Below are 22,034 nucleotides of genomic sequence, written 5' to 3' on the forward strand. Positions count from 1 at the left end.
ACTAAAATACAATGAGTGGAAGTGTAGAGACCAAATGATTAACATTTCCAGTTACATAAGAAGTAGCTGGGACTTGGAACTAACTACTGGGAGCTATTTTTCCTTCTGAGAATGAAAACTGCATAAGTTTAATGTGTGAGCAAGACGAAGCCCTGAGTATAAGGGTGTTAAAGGGGCACTGTGACCAAGAGCATTCAGTGACTGGAGGGGCACTGTGACCAAGAGCGTTCAGTGACTGGAGGGGCACTGTGACCAAGAGCGTTCAGTGACTGGAGGACTGGAGTTTTGACTAATATCTAATCCATGTTGAGAAGACAGTCCTCATGACCATAAAAAAGTGGTGGGATAGAGAAGCATTGATTCTTGAACTTGGCTCCGGAGGAAGACATTAAAGTCATTTATCTTGAAATGTTAACATCTTTCCCCACCTCTTCAGTTCCTTATCCCAAAGTATAATTACATCAAAACTGGTTCCCTAGCCAAAAATGTAAGTTGATATTTACAAACCCAATGACATAATTCTTATTTTTTTAAAATACATCGTATGTTCTTACTGTATGTGTAAGTAAAACTACTATCTCAAGGTGTTTTATGTGGTCATGAATAGAAACAAGGGTTGCTTTTGTGGTCAGCAGTGTATAGACTTTGGCCACAAGGTGGTGCTGTAATCATATGCAAAGGGCACGACAGAAAATTCTGTTATCCAGGCGAGATCCTGATTAGGGCATGTGATTACAAAGGAACACGGCTTCTAGGTCCTGACAGCTCCAGTATTCTGTGCATGTATCTGCAGAAACTAGCTCACTCTCTCCTCAGGACAGAATTAATTCATTATGAACAATTCACCTCCGATGCCAAGATAAGGGATGTTTGAGCTCTTTTATATTTACCAGAAAAAGAGCTGCAGGGCTGCTGTAGAAAAAACTTTTGAAGACTTTTTATTGCCCCCTTATTACTATTACTTTCTCCTATTTATTGGATGGAGAAAATATACTGCTGAGGCAAGGAAATCTTAGTGTCCTCTAAAATTAGGGAGTGTAGTATTTATAGCTAAACATGCAAATGTGGATATACAACTAATATTTATCTCTGTAGCCCCTACTACTTGGTACCTAATAGGTAACTGAATGAGTAACTGGAGTGCATAATTTTCCAATTACTACTAGTTGTATTCCTATTTTAAACTATTCAAAACAATGTAGCTGAATAGGATCAGAAATCTGGAAAGCCACTAACACTGGCTCTAGACTACCACATTTGTCAGAGAGCACAAAGGGCCTGAGGTTTCCTTTCAGAATAGTTTTTTGACACTCTTAAATGAGGAAAACAATCTTCCCTACCCTGCTTCTCCTGTGGTTAACCAAAGCAGCCATATTTACTAGTTGCAAACAGCAGAACTCAGCCCCTGACAAAAATTATGAGTGGTGAGGGGGTGGGATGTTGAGTGTGATTTGAATGTGGAGTTAAATAGTGTGAAGCAAAGCTCATGGGTTAAAGAAAGCATGCTATTGGGCCTCCCCTGTGGCGCAGCGGTTGAGCGCTGGGTTGCAAATCTGCCCGCCGCCTCTGCGGCGCTGGTTCGATCCCCGGCTGCTCCCCGGCCACTGGAGGAGGGTCCCACATGGCGCGCAGACCTCTCCTGCCGCCCGCTGCTCCCCTCAGCAGTGTACTTCGGTCCTTCTGCCTGCTCTGCTCCCCGCTCTGGCTCTGGTGAGTTCTCTCACCCTCCCGCGCTTCTGACTGTACCCAGTGCATGTGTAAACTAAGTTCTGATAAGCAATGCTTTAAACCCTTCTTGGTTTCGATTAAGACTACCCAAATATTTAGGAAATGTGTGTATGTGTGGGGGGGAACAGGCAAACCAAAAAGGGTAACATTAGAATTGGAGTAAGTTCTCCAAGAAACAAAATTAAAAAAAAACCTTGTCATCTCAAAAAACAAGCCCTCCAGCCTGTCACCAAAAACGAAACACACCCACTGCCCACTCATTCCCAAAGTGTACCATTGGGTTATAGGGACAGTCAAGATGCATTTTTGCTTGAAAAACACAGAAAAATACCTTATGGCTTTTCCGACAACCCAGCAGTACTCTTCAGCTTCTTTCCGTGCTTGCTATAGAATCTCTACCTTTGCTGCAATAGCACTCACCTGAGGAGCCACCGCTGAGGTTAGAGGTAGACTGGGATCCCGGAAGAGTTCCTCCTTTGAATGAGCTACCAGCTGAGAAGTGTTAGGAGGAGCTCAGTCTGATTGCCAGGTTTAAAGGAAAATGGCAGGAGAGGCCAGAGGTTTTGAGGTTTCTATTTAACTAAGGGCTAGAAGAGGCAGAAGTCTTTGAAAAGGTTCCTATATTTCAAGTAGCAGAAACTGGCACGGTTTTCTTGGTTTTTTTTTTTTTTTTACTACTCATAACGCTTTATTTTTACTTTGTACAAAATACAAAAAATGCAAATCCAAGAGTACAGACCAGTAGTGACAGGCACACCGCACGACAGCAAACTTTGTCTAGCAAGACATTAGTTTTTTAAACTTTATTTTAGTGGATACATGCATTATATAAAACAGCAACAACCATAAAAACACCAAGAGGCTAGAGATTCAACTATTTCTACCCCCCAAATAATGCTTACTATTATCAAGACTTTGGATGGAACAAAAAAAAGAATTTAAATGGCCAATAACTTTTCATAAAAAAGTAAAAGCTAGCATAAAATGTCTTTTTTTCTCGTTACACTGATTAAATTTCTTCTGAAAAGCTACACATATAAACAAAACAAAACTCCTGAACTGGACAGTAAATACTCAAGAGGGTTGTTAACCTAGGTAACAGCTCAGTAGTTTAAAGAATCTCTGAGACATTTTGAAGCCTTTCTCGTCATCCCTCAGTACAGTGTTCCAGCCAGCCTGCCCCTTTTCAACTCGGACACATCCCATCGCAGAAATGCCTGCATCGTGGAGTCTCTGTTCCTAAGAACTAGTTTCAAAGAAGAAAGCAATGTACAAAAATATTTAACAGAACTATGAAAGATGTAGGAAAGGAGTCTTCATGGCAAAGTCTTCTTTGCTCTGCAAGGTTTTTCTGTATACTCTTCAGGGTTTGTTTATCTGCCCCATGAATAAGACAGCACCTACAGAAGTAAAGTGAAACAATGCATAATTCTATGAAAAACGGTCCTCAAAATAAGATGGGGGATACACTTAAGGAGAGGTTCCTTGGCTTTGTTTGACCTATGACCCAAGCAGAGGAGCCAACAGAGCTTCCTGCAGTGATGCAAAGGGGCTTCCCCTTCACTATTCAATATGGCGGCCACCAGTCACATGCGGCCATTGAGCTTTTGAGAGGTGGCTGGTGTGACTCAGAAACTGAATTTTTAATTATATTTCATTTTAATTAGTTACGTGCTCAAGTGAAACAGTAACATGTGGAACAGTGCTAGGCTGGTCAGCCATGCAGCACACAAATCACATTAGCAAAGCAATGAAACAAAAGGTAGAGAAAGAGTCTATGCTGTTGATGGAAAAGGAGTAAAAGATAATAAAATGTATTACTTTCTACTCTGTACCAACGTGTAAAGCTAACATCTCCATCAAGACAATCCTCTTTTTTTTTTTTTTAAAAAAAAAGATTTATCCATGTGTACAAGAACTGGGGTACAGGCCAGAGGTGTGTGTGGGGGGGGGGCGGGGGTGGTGAGAGGATTGATCAGAGACAGAGTGGGAAACAGAACAGGCAGATTAACCGAAGTATACTGCTGAGGGGAGCAGCAGACGAGTCGGGAGAGGTCTGCTGCTCCATGTGGGTAGCTCCCTGGCTGGGGATTGAACTGGTGCTGCAGTGGCTGCACACAGCTTTGTAGGTTGCATCTTAACCCCTTGCGCCACCAGTGAGGCCCGACAATCTTATCTTTCGTGACTGTAGCAAGGGGTGACAACTATCATTTTTCCTTCCTTGATGTCCCTCAGAGTCCCCATCTACCAAATTCGCACATTTCATGTCCTGACAGTGAATTGGGCTTACAAAGTTGAAGACGTGTAGCTTCTTACAAAATTTAATGCACTTATCAATTTACGGAAAAAAAATCAATAGATGTGAAAAGTGTTCCAAAGGGCGGCTGCGCTCTCGCTCTATGTTAAATAAATAATTAACCCCTACAGTCTTGTCGGTGTTTATGAGACTCCCTCACAGTCTGTAAGCACAACCCTGATGTCCTCATCTCTGCCAGGTGGATGATCATGTTATTCACAATGTGTGCAGTGGCTGACACAGGGCCGAGGGACTGAGTGGACTATAGGAGAGAATGGCGGGGGACCTTCCAGAATTCCGGCAATGGGTGAACAATAGAAGAAAGAGGAGAATCACTCACCTGTGGGGTTATGTCGGATGAAAAATAGAAAAGGTCTGTCTACTATAAACCAGGGAGGCGATGACCTTGCAATTAGAATTGCAGCTGGGGAAGAAAAGTAAAGCGTGTTACACACACAGTGTGAGGCCTGCGGGCGGCTGGCTCCTCCCCAGTGTGTTTGAGGACACACTTGATTCCTGCACGGGGGTCTGGCCAAGTTAACAGAGGATGATGCTCACCACTTATCAAACACCTAGCACGGGCAAGGCCTTGACACTGACGGTATCATCCTCTTTAATAAACCTACTTACTCCTTATAGGGTTTTTGTGAAAACTAAGTGATATCGACCCTGTTACAGCTCTTAGAACAGAGTTTGTGATTTAACAAGCACCGCCTTTCAGTCCCTGTTATTACAAGCTGTTTCTAATTGATACAACCGTCCTTGCCGATGAAGGTCCCTGTTCCTTTCAGCCAGTCCAAGTCCTCTCTTCAGTCAAGGCTGCATGCCCCTCAGCCGATTGTCTGTGCCTTCCTCCCTTGGCATATTGTCCAGTTTTCTGTCACCCTGGCAGTGTGGACCACTCATTTGGGATCTGCCACCTTGTGCTGCTGTTCGACCCATCTGGTGTCAACACTGGACTTAGAAAGTAAGTTTCCTCAGGCCCGTGGGTCTTAGACAGGCTTACTTGGCCGTGATTGTCAATGGTGGCTTGGTTTGACAAGCTTAGACTAGGCACAGGTGCCAGGCACAACTGCCCCATGCTGCCGAATGGCCCAGACCCTTCCTCAAGCCCTGGAAAGCATTCATGGCTGAAGGGGCCACCCGCAGCTAGGCGGGGTGCGCCACTCGACTGCGCTTACTAAAAACAAATGAAAAGGTAGCATTTCTTATGGTCTGAGTTGTATCCCCCAAAGTCATCAGTGGAAGCCTGAAGCCCCAATGTGACTGTGCTTAGAAGCAGGGTCTTTAAGGAGCTTTAACTTTAGATGGTCTTTAACTTTAGATGAGGCCAAGAAGATGGGGCCCCTGTTGAACAGGACTGGAGCCCCTATAAGCAGGGAGGTGCCAGGGATGCACACACAAAGGGAAGGCCTGTGAGGCCAGGAGGATGTGGCAGCTACATGGAAGCCAAGGAGAGGGGCTGCAGGAAATGCCAGTCCTCCCAACACCGTGACCTTGGGCTTTCCCACCTCAGAAGCAAGAGAGGGAAGTTTCTGTCGCTCAAGTCTCTGGAGTCTGTCTGGCTTGTTAGGGCAATCCCAGCAGAGCAAGACAGCGGGGTGGCCTCATGGGTGTGTGACCCGGGCGGCCGCATGAGGCAGCCACAGCGATTCCCACTTGCCGTGCTCCGCTGCTGCTGTCCTGAGATTCCTAGCACGTTTTGAACAAGGAGTTGCATATTTTCCTTTTGCACAGGGCCCTGCAAATTATGTTGTCTGTGCAAATTAGGCAGCCTGTCCTGATAGGGACGCTGGTTGGCAAAATTGGTCAATAACTTTTATTTTTTTTTTTTTTATTTTTTTTTTTTATAGAGGCATGTTTTATTTATTTATTTGTTTGTTTGTTTTGTTTATACAAGCACTGGGTACAGTCAGAAGAGCTGGAGGGTGAGAGAATTCACCAGAGCCAGAGCGGGGAGCAGAGCAGGCAGAAGGACCGAAGTACACTGCTGAGGGGAGCAGCGGGCGGCAGGAGAGGTCTGCGCGCCATGTGGGACCCTCCTCTGGTGGCCGGGGAGCAGGCGGGGATCGAACCGGCACCGCAGAGGCCGCGGGCAGCTTCGCAACCCAGCGCTCAACCACTGCGCCACCAGGGAGGCCCGGTCAATAACTTTTAGACGTCACTATTGTCATCTAGAAAATACAGAAAGCCTAAAAAAGCTTAAAAATTCTAAGCTCTCATTCCACGCCTCTGCTTTAAATGCTATTTTAAAGGAATGAAAATTAAATGAAGGTAATCAAGTGCCTGTTGTGAGTATAAATGGTACCTCTTAATGAGCAGGCATATTTGACCCAGTTACCAGCGAGCTGAGATGTTCACTTTATGAGTTCTCGGAGTTTGGCTAGATCTACTCATCCCATCTCGTATGGATAATTAGGGGGTAAAGAAACCAACCTAAGAGTATTCCATTTTCTCCTTCATTACATAAGCCATGGAGGAGAAAGCAGATGTGGATGTTCTAATTATCAAGGACGGCTCACAGCAATCCTGCTCTAATTCAATAGTAGCTTGTGAGTTCTCCACTTTGTCCTGGATTCACCTGATCGGTGACTTTCTGATTAGTCCCTGCTAATATTATATGTTTCAGTGTGAAGATGGGGCTTTTCTGGCAATCAGGGGTCAGTCAACTGCCACCCTCAGGCTAGGGCTCGGGGCAGAACCTGAGGTGACAGTTTGTCCGGGCGCAGTGTTCTCTATGCCCAGATCGCCTGTGACTGTTTTCACACCTCAGGCCACAGCCCAGCCCCAGCTCAGCCCCAGCCCAGTCCCAGCACCGGCCCCAGGCCGGCCCAGCCCCAGCAAGACCCCAACCCCAGCCCCAGCCCTACCCAGGCCCCAGCCCAGCCCCAGCCAAGTCCCTGACCCAGACCCAGACCCAGCCTAACCCAGCCCCATGTAGGCCCTAGCCCAGCCCCAGCCCAGTCCCTGACCCAGCCTCAGCCCCAGCCCCAGGCCCAGCCCAGGCCCCAGCCCAGCCCCAGCCCCAGCCCAGGTCCCAGCCCAGGCCCTTGCCCAGCCCCATCTCTTGACCCAAGCCTTACTTGTGGCTGCTGAAGCTTTGGTTCCGTCTTCACTGACTTCAATCTTTGCTTTTTGCAAGATGTGAGAAACGTGAAGGTTTTCTGACCCTGTTTCCAGAAAACAAAACAGAAACAGCCGTGTGTCTGAGAGGCAAGCTGTCGGCTTGGATGGGAAGTAACTTCCTTCACACCACAGTGCCGGCAGATGGCCGGTGACGGAAGCCAAGTGGACTTCGGGGTCACCTCGCAGGAGGCACTCCTGGCCCCGGTCACCCCAACTCCGACCATTAAAAATTTGATCAAGTGAAATAAAAAGAGGCCAAAAGCTTTGAAAAGGCTGCCCAGAGATCTGGAAGCAAGTCAACGCTGTTAACTTTCAATTACAAAAGGTCAGTTCCAGTCAGGGTGTCAGAGGACTTTTACAGACGGGGAAACTGAGGCCAGAGTGTTAGGAAATCTGCCCCCACATCACAAGGCTAGTTAGCGGCAGAACTTTTCACAAAAGAAGCCGCTCCTCTCACGGGTTATCAGTGAGAGAAGTGGAGGCCTGTGGAGGGCCAGACCAGCAAAGGCAGTTGGGTGAACTCCCTCTCCCGCTCAGCTAATCCTGGCTATCCCAGCAATGCCCCCGGGGGCTGAGGTCAAGGGGACCCAAATGGAAGTTAATGTCAGCCTCGATGGGACACAGGTCTGAATGAAAACGCAACAGTGACTACTGTGTCGCCTGGTTTTACACTGGGCACCAAGGTGACCCATCGTGACTGAGAGGCACGTTGGCAGGACCAAGTCACCTGCAGGGTTAAGAGAACTTCTCAGGAGAATCCAGGCCTCTGGTCTTCCCTCTGAGCTTGTGAGACCTCCGATTAGCATTTGGGCTACAGAGAATAACCCTGAAGGGCAAGTGCAGGTGGAAGCTGCCGGGCAAACTTTATGGGGCTGAGGAATCTGGTGAAGATGAAGATTCGGACTCTGCAGACTTGGTCAGGCTCCGGAGCGTGCATTTCAAACAGGTGCTCAGGCCCCGCTCCTGCCACTGCTGTGCTTGATGAGGCCAGAGGGCATCAGCAAGTTCATGGAGCTGCAGTCCCACCCAGGAGACACGTCCATGCAGGACAAGACTAGGAGTTCATCAGCAAGCAACCGAAGTCAGTAATGAGCTAATTTCTTATCACTCAAAGGGAAAAATAAATGGAGCACAAATAGAGTTGAAGCCACATTTCCTTGGAAGGAAGTTTCTGTGCTCTAAACTAAAAACAAAGAGGACTGGTCACTCAACATAACTCTAGGAAAAGGTCCTGAGATTGGCAGGCAAAAAGGGTATAATGCCAGCTTGTCCTAGACACCGTGGCAAAGAAAAATCTTACTCAGACTTCTGGGGATTGATATTATTTGAGATTACTAGGCATGAGCTCTCTCTGCCACACTGAGAAAGTCCTTCCTGAAAAAGAGCAGACAGACTGTCCCTAACCCAGAAGAGGAGGCTGCACAGAGGAAAAAAAGGGTCCCAGAAGATACCGAAAAAAATAAAAACGTATGGCCAGGGATTAAGTTCAGCAAAAAGTAAATGGAAATAAAAGTTAAAGCAATGACCAAAAAAAAAAAAAAAAAAAAGAATATGTTTTAAATTGAACATACTTGTTATTTTTGCAAAATTAGCCTTTGATGGATCAAACATCTCAGTGATGCCAAGAACTCTGAGCGGCTCCTTCAAGTCTGTCTGCGCTACAGCTGTGAACCTACCATAAAAGCAGAAAATAGGGGAAAATCATGATACTATAAATGATATAAAGGGACATAATCTGTTTCAGTGAACAGGTTTTACAACTAGGTTCTTCTGTAAGTATACTCTGAACACCAGTCTAAGACATACACAGTGCTGTCAACCAATGTTATCTCAGTAAAAATTTAAAAAACTGAAAAAAATACATAAATTGTATCTTACAATTTAATCCCAAGATATAAGTCCAAGTGAACAGAGAACAGCCCTTTTGCAAACCTTGGCTGATAAGCAAGCAGTGCACAGCAACAGAGGGTGGGTCTCCAGGACTTACAGAAGGAAGCACTTTCTTTTCTGTTAGTGGGGACAGGCAGGGGGTTGGCAAGGTTCTGGAACCACCATGCTTACTGGCTTGGGGATGGTCGAAAGAGAGAAGATACATTCCTGCTTGTTAGTTCCTGTTGGGAGTCTGAAAGCACTTCAATCTTAAAACAGGGACAAATATTAGGAGTGGGTGATATGGTATTATTTTTGGATATAATAAGGGTTTTGACTAGCTGCAGGCTACCTGACCTTGTGGCCCCACATATGTAAAATGTCTGTTATTAAAACTATCATCAAAGGATATTTTATAAGGTTTCATCTCATCCTGAGAGACCAGCAAGGGTTGGGGAGCAGATTGCCATCATGGAACGGCTAAAATGGTAATCTGCCATTTTATTTTATTTTTTTTTTTTTTTTTTTTTTTATAGAGGCATGCTTTATTTATTTATTTATTTATTTTGTTTGTTTTGTTTATACATGCACTGGGTACAGTCAGAAGCGCGGGAGGGTGAGAGAATTCACCAGAGCCAGAGTGGGGAGCAGATCAGGCAGAAGGACCGAAGTACACTGCTGAGGGGAGCAGCGGGCGGCAGGAGAGGTCTGCGCGCCATGTGGGACCCTCCTCCGGTGGCCGGGGAGCAGCCGGGGATCGAACTGGTACCGCAGAGGTTGCGGGCAGCTTCGCAACCGAGCGCTCAACCGCTGCGCCACCGGGGAGGCCCAATCTGCCATTTTAATCGCAATTCACTTACAACGTCACTGTATTATTCATTTATATCAAGCACTGACTGCATAAAAGATTATTTTACAATAAAAATTAATCTTGGAAGGATTATTAGTACTTATTAATTCACTGCTCTGATCGTTTAACTCAGTGACTAGAGAATGAAAAGCTATTAGAACTAGTAGGTATCTCCACCACCATTGAGCCTGAGTGGTGAAAATCCCTGGATACTCCCAGAACAATGGTGAAAAACTCACAGAAAGGGGACATTCATGCTGCCCTCACAGATCTGGACAAATCATTTTCTGGCCTGTTAGAAATGTAGCATTCAGACAGAATTTCTGATGACTTTTTCCTTGGTCTGAAGTCATAACAGCTCAAATTTCACGTCTATTATATTTTTAGGTTATAAATAGAAAAACTACCAGATACTAATGCAAGAATTCTGCCTGGGGGAAAATGGTATGTTGCATTCTCAAAAAATGAGTAGAAACAGCATAGGATTTAGCCATTCCACTTCTGGGTATATTTCAGAAGGAAATGGTATCTGTATTTTGAGGAGATATCTGTAGCCCCATATTGACTGCACAATTATTTACAACAGCCAAGAAATGGAAAATCTAAGTGTCTACTATGGATGAACAGACAAAGTAATGCAGCCTACAGGTGCAGTGGAATATTATTCAGCCATAAAAAGATGGAAATCCTGTCATGTGTAACAACATGGATGAACCCTGAGGGCATTACGCAGAGACAGACAAATACTAGATGATCTGACTTATATGTGACAACTAAGGAAACCAAACTTAAAAAGAGAGATTGGTGGTTACCAGAGGTAGGGGTGAGAGTGGAGCACATGGGTGAAGGTGGTCAAAGAGTATAAATTTGCAGTTATAAAATGAGTAAGGTCTAGGGATGTAACACACAACATGAAGCCCACAGCTGACAGTACTGTATCATGTATTTGAAAGTTGGAAGAACACAAAAAATGGGTGAGGTGATGGATGTGTTAACTAACTTTACTATGGTAATCTATTTCCAGTCTATACATACATCGAATCATTAAGTCACACACCTTAAGCTTATACAATGTTCTATGTCAACCAAATCTCAAAGAGAGGGAAAGGATTCTGGGTCTCCCTGAATGGCCTCGGGTGGCCTAGGGGGTAAGTCTCATTGTTATCTCCTCCATGGCCTGAATTCAATCCCCAGGCAGGGAGCTAACCTACATGGCGCGGCAGACCTCTCCTGTCTCGCCTGCTGCTCCCCTCAGCAGTGTATTTCAGTAGATCCTCCTGTTCTGCTCCCCACTCTGTCTCTGGTGAATCCTCTCACCAACCCCCATACCTCTGGCCTACACCCCAGTCCTTCTTTGCAAAAAAAAAAAGAAAAAGAAAAGAATCCTGCCTGGTTGACTTCAAAATATATCTTGACCACCTAGGATCCGGACCCTGGTCTGCAGTCATTTCCAGCTACAGCTGAAGGAGTACCTGAACTGAACTCCTTATCAGAACACAGGGAGCACGGTTAGACTTTTTGGGTTTTCATCAGCTGTAGGAAGGTCTGTGGGCACCTTTCAGTCTTTTGAATACAGTGAGATAAGTAAAGAGCCCTTCCTGTGGCCTAAGGAGCTAGAGCCCTCCTGGTGGCTCAGGGACCAAGCTGCCTCGTCTCTCCTTCCCCGTTAATTATTCTCCTACCATATAAGAGGCACGACCTTATGTTCCCACCATGCAATTTCTGCAAAATGAAACAGGTGCCATGATGTGCCCTGTGTCAGCCTCTTGCTGTCGCTCCCTAGAACAAGGGCTGTTATTGGGGGGCTCCCATTGCTCTCTGAGAGAAAGGCACTTACTTGGGCAGGACAACCTGCACCCGCTTGGGCACCATGGTGCTCATCCAGCTGTCGATGGTCTTGGAGCTGATGTGCGGGATGATGGCCGACAGCGGGGTGGAGCTCTCGGTCGGCAGCGCAATCAGCATGCTGACGCTCTCCCCGTGGTAGGGCAGCTCGATGAAGTTGTACCACAAGTCCCCAGGGGTGCTCGTTGACCCTAAGGGAATCAGAGGGAGGTTCAGAGTTTCCCCAGTGACTTTCAGAAATGGTAGCTTCAAAGGAAGACACCAGGGTGGCTTCAGTGGGAAGAGAGCAATTCAGTTTGAGAACATTCCTTTCCCAAACACAGCTTCTTCAGGACGACAAAGGGCACTTATTTCTTCCTTCTCTGGTAAAGGACTCTTTCTCCTGTTAAGTCATGTCTTGACGGAATGCTGCTGGGCATCGCTAAAATCACAGTAATTCTGCCGAGTGGAGTTTAACCAGCTCATCAGGCACTCGGGACGTGGTGCTTTGTAAGAAGTTCACCCTTATCATAGAAGCAGGAATCTGAGCTTCCTTTCTGTGGGTCCTTGGCTGAGCTCACGTGTGCACGGCAAGAGGCCGGAGGGAATAAGCAGCGTCCACGGTGTAAACTAAAGTCAACAGTTAAAAGGGTACCCCTCTCCTGGTCTAAGGGGCCCGGGGCACAAGACAAAGAGGTAAGAATGGAAAGGCCTTGTGAGCAAGCTGTGTCAGCAACAACAAAACTGTCTCTAGTAACTCAGCAAATTCAAGCACAGACAGACGTCAAAGTCTACAGCACTGCTGCACCTTCCAGGTCCCAGCTCATATGGCTCTAAATAGATGGGGTACATTTTAACCCCCCCCACCCCGTTTTCCTCAGTGCATAAGAAACATTAAATAGATACATTAAGCAGACACCTGCCTGAACTTTGCAAAATCCTTGAAAATGGCAGGTCATTTCCTTGCAGAACGTATAATGTTCTCATGTTGAGCTCAGAATTCCCACAGCTTTCCCAGAGCTCTCTGCAGTCTATCCCTGGCTTGAGCCCTCAGCTTGGATTCTTTAATAGACCCACTAACTCTGCTTGGCACAACTTATTTAAACAGGGGTTTAGGGTCCACCCTGGCCAGGAATGTAACGACCACTTCCTCTCACTTGGAATCTGCTGTGCCCCACCAGGGAGGACCCCAGATGGACTGCGCAGGTGGAAAGGCTACCATTAGGGAAACAAGGCCCAGCAGAGGGGACACTGGCTGTACTGCGGGGAGGGCCCCCTCCCCCGGGGATGCTGGGCTGGGGAGGGGTGCTGGCCGAGGAGCAGGCAGCCAAGGGGCACAAGGCAGGACTCAGACTCAGTATCCTTCACGACCCCACCTTCCACTCCTATCTCACCCAAGCCAGTGACTGTCATTAGAGCTTTCAGAGACTTTTCAGCACTTGTGCGACCAAGAAAAACACAAGAATGGGTGCAACACACATTTCTCCAAAGTTATCCAGAAGGGACACCAGCTTTAAAACACCCTTGACGGTGGACCCCTATCCTGGGATGCTTTGGAGCCCTGGCCACCATCTATGCAGGCACCATGGCCACATGGGGCACTCTGAAGTCAGGAAAACAGGTTGGCTGGGGCTGTCCCAGATGTCCCCAAAGAATCTGAGCTTAAACCCTTTGATCCGATGGCAAATACTCAAGACATCTCACAGCTAAGGAACAAGGCTGAGCTCTGATGAATCAGAGGGGGGAGGGGTGGCTGACGGGGTGGGCAGTGTGGCCTGCTCCCCATCCTACTGCAGGTTCTGTGACCTGGTGTCCAGGCCTCACCTCAGCACCCTCACCCCGATTCTGTCCTGTCAACGACAGGAACCTCATCTTTCCTTGCACCCTGAGTAATAAAATAGCCTCCTTTTCAGCAGGAACGGACACATCAGTGGGAAGCTGGGGGAGACAGTCTCTTCCCGACGTGTCCTTTAATGGTTAGAGGAAACACGATGACGTCCTCACCTGGGCTGAGCTGGCTTTCAGGAACTGCAATGGGGGAAGGAGTCCATAAAGACGTGCTGTCGTGCCATACACCGGAAGAGATGGAGCCCACCCCCCTAATTACACACACGTGGTAGACCAGTTACCACAATAAAAATGATGCAGTGTAAGAATGAATAATTAAGTTAATAATTGACTGTTGCTGGACATGAAACAGAAACCTGTTTCACTGTTCTGATGAGAAGGATGAGTGGGGGGACTTGGGGGGATAATGAAAGATTATCAGGTGGGAGAGAAGGGAGGTCACTTCTGCTCCACCAGGCAGGCCAGCTTGGACTGGCCTAGTCCTTGATGGGTGAGCCACACTGACAACCGCCGGCCAGCCTGCAGCCAGCCTCTGACCCCCACCGGACAGTTCACCTCTCCCGGGTGCCACTTGTGCTTCCAATGGCTGGAGCCCAGCCCTCACCTCCTCCATGATAACCCTGATGTGGGGACCACGGAGCCTCCTCTGCCTCCCACCCTTCAGGAGGACGTGGGGAACCTTTTGTGGATCCCTGAGGTGATGAACAAAACCCTTAATGGGAAATAACAGGCCCAGATCAATGTGGAGATTTAGGACTTTCTGTGGAGATTTAGGACTTTCTGTGAATGGTCTGGGGATGATCCAGTTTCCTGGAGAGCCCCCTAGGGTTCTCTTGCTTCCTATCCTAATCTGCAGAATTTATCCTACAAGGGAGGAAGTGGCTACACTTGTTGTAACATTTTTTTTTTTTCTTGGAAACGTATATATACACAATGGAATATTACTCAGCAATGAAAAAAGATAAACTCATGCAATTTGCAGCAACATGGATGGAGCTGGAAGGGATCATGCTCAATGAAATAAGCCAGAAAGAAAAAGAAAAATACCAGATGGTCTCACTCATTGCAGGAATCTAGAAAACCTAAGTAAAGGACCAGGAAAAAGAATAACTATAATAGGGCCTCCCCGGTGGCGCAGCGGTTGAGCGCTGGGTTGCGAAGCTGCCCACGGCCTCTGCAGCGCCGGTTCGATCCCCGGCTGCTCCCCGGCCACCGGAGGAGGGTCCCACATGGCGCGCAGAACTCTCCTGCCACCCGCTGCTCCCCTCAGCAGTGTACTTCGGTCCTTCTGCCTGCTCTGCTCCCCACTCTGGCTCTGGTGAATTCTCTCACCTTCCCACGCTTCTGACTGTACCCAGTGCTTGTATAAATAAATAAATAAATAATAAATAAAATAAATAAATAAATAAATAATAAATAAAAAAAAATCTTAAAAAAAAAAAAAGAATAACTACAATAAAGAAAAAACCAAAATCAACAAGCAACTATAAACCAGAGGTACACTATGGTGGGGGGCGGGGAGAGGAGGGATTGGGGTCAAAATAAGGAGGGTGCAATTGTATGGGGAATATAACCAAGATGAAAATGCATACATTGTGCAAAAATGAAAAATGATGTCAGAAATATATTTTAAAAAAAAAAACTCTTCTTGGCCTGTAAATTCAGAGAATACTTTCAATATTTAACATGATTAAGTATTCGATGCAGCCATTATCAGGGGTCATTATGCTGAGATGTGTTTAGAGGACATTTCCTTTCTGCCTTCACTGTATTTGAGGATTTTTTGTGAGCATGAAATGCCCTTCTATTAAAAAAAATATATATTTCAGGCTTTTTCTAAATGAATGTTTCTGTCCTCAAAGCGCTTATGTTTTATGGGACATTTGTCAGACGGCCATCCCCCATCTCTTCTATTTCTTGCCCTCTCCCAACACTACCACATGAGTCTTCTCGGAGGTCTTGCCAACATCTTGGGGCACAGGTCAGGAAGACATGTAACTGGAAAAGGAATGTTCTGGAAAAGGAATGTTCTGGCAAAGTCACCAAGAGTAGTCAGGCCCGGCTGAGGTCCAGGAGGCACCAGGCAAGGAGGCCTGACCAGCGGGGCTGCAGGCCCTGAGCCCTGGCTGTGGGGCAGCCCAGCCCGGGAGGAGACAGCGGGAGACAGTGAGCTGCCCAGGGGCCCGCGGTCACGAAGGCTGCTTGGGGCCGCCCATGAAGCGGGGTTTTCCACAGGGTGGCCACAGGACAGGCTGCCCTCTCAGCGCGAAGGGACATCCTCGGACTCCACAGCCATGAGAGGAGCTGGGTGCCAAGTCCAGGCCACTCGGTAGAGACCTAATGGCCGGCACAGCAAGGAGAGTCGAGGGATGGCACCAAACACTCAGTGTTTACTTGAGAGGGGATGAGAACCCTAGAGGCCAAGGAGGGGCCTGCTGCGGGCTGTTCTGAATTCACTGCAGGTCAGTCAGGGTCCACAGGAAACAACAGGACACCAAAGTGGCTCCGTTAAATAGTGCTTAGTGACGGGGCTCCTTATAAAGTACATTACAGAAGGCACCATTAAGGATCATCCCCACCCCATGTCCATTGCCAGCCTGAAGCTGGCAGGGTGGGGGAAGGGTGGTAACCCAGAGAAGGGGCTCTGGGGCACCCCCTGCTGGTGGAGGGAGGCAGCGGCCCTGGTGACTGCAGGTGACTGCAGGACCCCAAGCTCTTACCCTATCACCTGCTGGTTTCCCCAAACTAACCCAACAGAAAGCCAGGGAGAGGGAGCCCACAATGAAGCCTCCACAGGCTGGAAGGAAGGATGGAAGAGGGTAGAGAAAGGAAAATCTGAATCAGGGGAGACCAAGGGAACAGACCGGATCACTGTAGCTTTAGTGTGGGAATCTTTGACAAGACTAATTTTGTGCATTACTTTCTGTAAAACACACACATATATAGTCAGAAAAATCTGTTCTTCATGGAGGAGCTGCCAAAGTCAGGGAATATACTATACACTCAAGAAATGCCTGTCTCATTCCTGTGCAGACATTTTAATGTAGCATGGGATGTCTCTGCAATCCGTGCATCTTAGTCTTTACTAACTCGTTTACTATTTTTCATCCACAGACTCGACATACAGTGATAAAGGCACCCTTCCATATGTATATACATTTTATTATTAGCATGCAGAACGAGCACAAGGATTGGGCTGAAATAAAACAGCCTTGCTCTGGAGGTGAGCTGGTGGGCATGCCAGCGTCTGATGAATCTTCCTGGCGTGGCAGGGCTGGGGTGTGATGGGGAGTGGGCATGGGCTTTGGGCGCAAAAAACCTTCTGTTATTCTGTCACTGAGCATGATAATGTTCCCCAGGGCTTTTAAATACCTATTATCCTTTTCAAAAATGCACTGGGTGAATGACAAAATTTTATCCAGAAGCTCAGTGAATGATAAGTGAGACGGAAAGGGACTATTTGTTGTGTCCCTCACCTGAGTCATCCCTTAGTTCAAAGAATGAGGCTGGGAAAATGTTCATGCTAACAAATGTATGCTGGATGTGGGACCCATTTGTTCAGGATAAAGTGGAGACAGGAGGGCTAACTTTCAGAGGGAAAACAAGATTAATTTAAATTGTATTGTAAGTGCATTAATGAAACCAGATTTAAAAAACAATCACCTGACTTAGTTATCTATGCTGTGGTAGTGACAGCAGAAATGGATCCACCCCCACCCCGCCCCCCACTATAAAATTGATACATGATGATTACAATTTTTTCAAATTCCAATAGAGAGAAGTAATCACTTGAAATATTATCACTGTTAACATTTTATGGGACATCATCCTCCAGCACTCTCTGCAGATATCTCAACACAGAGAAAGTATTTTACACACATGAGGTGAACTGGCATCTTTCTAAATCTAATGATGATGAATGCTCTGCTATATGTTAAGTGCTTGGCTTCTGTTTTTGTGCTTGTGTGGAATGATCCTCAGAGTATAAATTCCCTGGTGTGGGGCTGCTGGGTCAAGGGCTGGAGGAAGTTCTGCAGACCCAAACCTCAGTGCTCCCAGGCACCTACCCGCCCTGCACCAGAGCCAAACAGTCTTGTCAATCTCCATAATGTTTGCTAATCTAATCAATGGAGAAGAAATCTCATTTTACTTTTATTTCTAATTTGATAACACCAGATGGCTAGTGAAGAACTGATAATCCTCTCATAGGCTTAATGCCTGTTTATATTTATTTTGTGAATTGCCCTTTCATTTTAAAATTTTCAACCTAAGAGTCTATATGTGTCATGGATTAATACACAACTTTGTATGGGCCTCCCTGGTGGGCTGGGGGTTGAGTCTCAGCACTACCTCTGCGACAGCCTGAGTTCTATCCCTGGCCAGGGAGCTAACCCACATGTGGCTATGGTGCAGACCTCTCCTGTCTTGCCTACTGCTCCCCTCAGCAGTGTTGTTCAGTAGCTCCACCTGTTCTGTTCCCCACTCTGTCTCTGGTGAACCTTCTCACCCGCCCCACACCTCTGGCCTACATCCCAGTTCTTCTGTGCCAAATAAGTAAAATAAATAAAAATCTTACAATAAAGGAATAATTCTTAAAAAAAAAAAAAAAAAGAATACAAAGACTTACCCTGAGCTATTCAAAAATCCTGCCTGCTCCTCCCCTTCCCTTTGTCAGAAACAGAAAGTCAGATTTGCTCTGGAGCATAGAGAAGCCATGGAGGGCCCTCCTGTGGCTGGCTCCTTCTAGAGAAGGGCCTCTCCGAGTGCCAACTTACCACAGCGGAACACGGAGAGCTGGGCCAGCATGGGCACCTGATAGGCCTTCCCGTCGCCTGCCACAAACGTCCGCTTCTTCGTGTTCTCAGGCTGGAATCGTGATTTCCACAGGCCCTTAAAGTACACAGCATTGACCAGGACCAGCCTGGTGAGCCCGCCGTCGATCAGGTCTGGGGAGACCAGGTTGTCGATCATGCCTGTGATGTCAAAGAACGGAAGAGGGGAGACTCAGGACAGGCAAAGTCACTGCTGAGCATGTCAAGTGAAAAAGCAAAGACATTTTAAAAAGACTTTCAAGGGAAATTTTTGGACAACATGGGTTGTTTCTTCTTGGTTTCTTCCTCACAAAACGTGAAAGCTGGCAAGTTATAATCAGAGAACCGGACAAGACTTTAGAGGGCCTCTGGAGACTGCCAAACTTTTCATCAAGAAGTTCTTTTATGACTATTTCCTTCTAGCCTCATGTTTCAGAAAATGTTCATCATCCTAGTAAGTAATTCTGGATTAAACATTTATTTCCCCACTTTTGCTACTAAAGGACACTCAGGACTCCGGGAAGGGCTGTGGGTGCCCACAGAGAAGCAGTTACTGTGTTGTTGTGTTGGGAGACACTGGGATGATTTAATCCCAGTCAAAAGTTAAGGACTACTGCAGCCCGTGTGATGTTATCAAGGGACAGGCTCAATTTCTCTCAAGACTTTAGAAATGGTGGGTGCTGGTTTGGGATTCATGGTTATCTCCAGGTCTCTGAGCCAAAGAAGAATTTTAATGAAAACTGGGACTGAGCTAGGTGCCAATATTACAGAATAAAAAGAAATGGTCTCTAATTTTGAAGGAAAATACTCTTCATGGGACAGTGGAGCCAACACAACTGTTTCAGCTTCTGGATGCTTTTTGAGGCCAGAAAGAAGAGTCTTCTGCGGTGCTATGGGTGTTTGAAGCTTTGGTTTTTCTTTTAGGTTCCGTTTGTTTAGTCTTGAAGACTCCGTGTGTGCGTGCACATGCATGTGCTTTAAGACAGATCACTAGTTACCCAAAACTCTTAAAAATTACTTCAATGTACAGGGCCTCCCTGGTGACGCAGGGGGTTAAGACGCAACCTAAAAGCAATTCGCAGCCTCTGCAGCACGAGTTCGATCCCCAGCCCACCAGGGAGCAACCCACAGCCGACCTCTCTTGACTCCCCCACTGCTCCCCTCAGCAGTGTATTTCACTTCACCTGCCTGTTTTGCTCCCCACTCTGTCTCTGGTGAATCCTCTCACCCCCCTGCATATCTGGCCTGTACCCCAGCTCTTGTATGCATAGATAAATAAATCTTTAAAAAAAAATTACTTCACTGTAGCTTTTAGCCTAAGCATATTTAAAAAAAGAAATTGTAATGAGTAATATAAATACAAGTTATAATAGGTTTAAAGGTGTGAGTAAAACCAATGTTTTCTGAAGGCCTACGAATGTCTAATTCAGCAGAGAGACCTTGGAGTCCTTTTAATGAAGCGCAAGATTCGATGTACAATAAACAAGCCTTTAAACGAGTCCTGGTGGAGGCGGCTTCCCCACCACTTGGTAAGTTTCATCACTGCTCGTTACTTACACAAGGGGACGCCCACGCCACCTTTCCTAAGGTTGGGAAGGAAAACACACCATAAATAAATGGCCATCCCTTCACTACAAGGCTGCCTCTGGGAACAGACTCCGTCCCGAGGGAAAGAAGATAGAACTCTGTGCTCCAGCAACAGCAAGCTCCGTAGACCCAAGTCCTGATGCAGAATGTCGTTTCTCTCCTGTGCTGCGAACATTACCCAGCTCAAGCCCAGCTGGTCTTTAAGGCACAGCTCAATGCATTCCTCTTCTTACACACCTTCTCCGACCTCCCTCCCACCCCCAAGAGCCTCCTGAACCCAGAGCAGAACACCATCACCCCCACCCCCGACTTTATTCTAGCCAAATGTCATGCGTTCATCTCCCCCAGGTAAGCCATGAACTAACTGCACAAGAGCCAGGACCGGTTCATTGTTTCATTTTTTTTTTTAAATCAAGTCCAGCTCTGTGTTCAGCATACAGTCAGCGCCCAATAAATGTCTGAAGGAATCTCTTCAGCCCTTTCTTGCTGAGATAAATAAAGCTAATCGTTGCCACTGGTAGGAACGAAACTGTAATAAGCGAACATGAAACTACACAAGGCTAAAGAGAGAACGGTAAGATGGGCAGAGTTTACCATCAATAACTGCCATCAACACGTGCCTCTACCTGCCTGCTCGGCCCCTCCTGGATGCCCACTTCCATGTGTCAGGGACTCTACTGGGTAAAATAATAAACCAAAAAATGAACCCTGCCCTCCAAGAGCGGTGGACTAGACACGGGTGCAGGCAGACACAAATGTCTTGGAAAAGAGGAAAGCCCCAACTGTCGTAGCGACCTTGAAGGGCAAGAACTCAGGATGTGCAAACAAATAACAAGGGGCGTCTGATCCAGCCAGCGGGGTCAGGGAGGGACGGGTCCCTTGAGGAAGGTTACTGATAGCTATAAAAATAACTCACACTTGTGGAACATTTGCTCAGAGCAAAGCACTTTGCTACATGCTTTGTGTGTTTATTGCTATTATCGTATTTATGTTCCCACGACAACCTCCATGTTGTTATAACTTAGTAGGGATAGATGTGGACTCTGAGGTCCAGAGAGGCTAAGTAAGTGGCCCAAGGTTACACAGCCAGTAAGCGGCAGAACTGACATTCAACTCGGAACCTTTGCTTTTTCACGTGCTGGCGATGAGTGAACAGGCTTCAATAAGGGGAAGAGGAGGAAAGAATGGGGGAGCAGGATGCATGTTGGGGGCCTGCGACCAGACAGAGGCCATGTGGCTGGAGCACAGAGTGTGTGCAGGACAGGCTGAGGCCGGGGGGAGGGGGCAGGGCAGGCTGGCTGGACAGGGCCTGCTGCTGGCTCTCCCAGCTTCTGTGGGACAGGAAGTGCCCTCTCCCCGGGAGGGAAGAGGCAGTTTTCTGCACGGCAGTTCTCTGAGCCTGGTCACGTGCACAAGTATCTCTCAGGGGGCACTTCACCCCAAGGGGGTCGTTTGGCAATCAATCGCTGGGAGCCTTTCTGGTTGAGTGGGCAGTGGCCAGAGATGCGACTTGCCAAGCGATGTTCAAAACACACAGAGAACCCTGTCTCCCAACACCCACAGGATATTCAGGGCATCCAGACTCGGGTGTCTGAATCCTCACTCTTTTTTGCATTTAAACACAAAGTGTCTTTTTTTGCATTAATTTTTTTTGAGTATAAATATTTACGCTGAATTTGCCAGGAATGTGAACCCCATGCAAATGGAAGGGCACCTGTATTTAACTTGGTTTGGAAATTTACCAAGAGGTTTGCACCGTTTCAGAAACGACTGCAACACAGGGAATGCAGCTGGTGGCTTCATGTCTCCGGTGCACAAACACCTCTTCTGCTCTTGCTTTTGGAGCTGTCAGATCACAATTATTCCAAGAACACCACTGCTTTGTTATGCACTCAGGTGCAGGGGCCCCGAGGGCTGAACTGTGGAACTACCTACATAAATGACTTTTGTTTTTTCTCTTATTACAGTTTGACAGTCTATTTATTTTTTTAAATTTTGTGTATGTGTTCAAAGGTTGCATAAGTGATTAATCCATTCCAAGAGCGTATTCCACATCTTTGCTTACAAACAGGGGCCAGGGTGTGCAGGCTGGAGA

General features: G+C 46.9%; 1 protein-coding gene across 1 annotated transcript in view; it reads right to left on the reverse strand.

Moving 5' to 3' along the window:
* Positions 1-2,359: 2,359 nt before the first annotated feature.
* The window catches only part of SERPINE2 (serpin family E member 2), a 56,364-nt gene continuing 36,689 nt past the window's right edge, over positions 2,360-22,034 (reverse strand). The window contains exons 4-9 of the mRNA XM_037524142.2: positions 18,317-18,514; positions 11,707-11,905; positions 8,722-8,822; positions 7,108-7,194; positions 4,365-4,448; positions 2,360-3,128 (exon numbers count right to left, since the gene is read on the reverse strand). Coding sequence (XP_037380039.1) covers positions 3,091-3,128; positions 4,365-4,448; positions 7,108-7,194; positions 8,722-8,822; positions 11,707-11,905; positions 18,317-18,514 — 707 coding nt within the window. The 3' untranslated portion in view covers positions 2,360-3,090. The remainder of the gene's footprint in view (positions 3,129-4,364; positions 4,449-7,107; positions 7,195-8,721; positions 8,823-11,706; positions 11,906-18,316; positions 18,515-22,034) is intronic.

Source organism: Talpa occidentalis, unplaced genomic scaffold (assembly GCF_014898055.3).
Source record: "Talpa occidentalis isolate TD23 unplaced genomic scaffold, MPIMG_talOcc4v2.1 talOcc4.3, whole genome shotgun sequence".
NCBI lineage: Eukaryota > Metazoa > Chordata > Mammalia > Eulipotyphla > Talpidae > Talpa > Talpa occidentalis.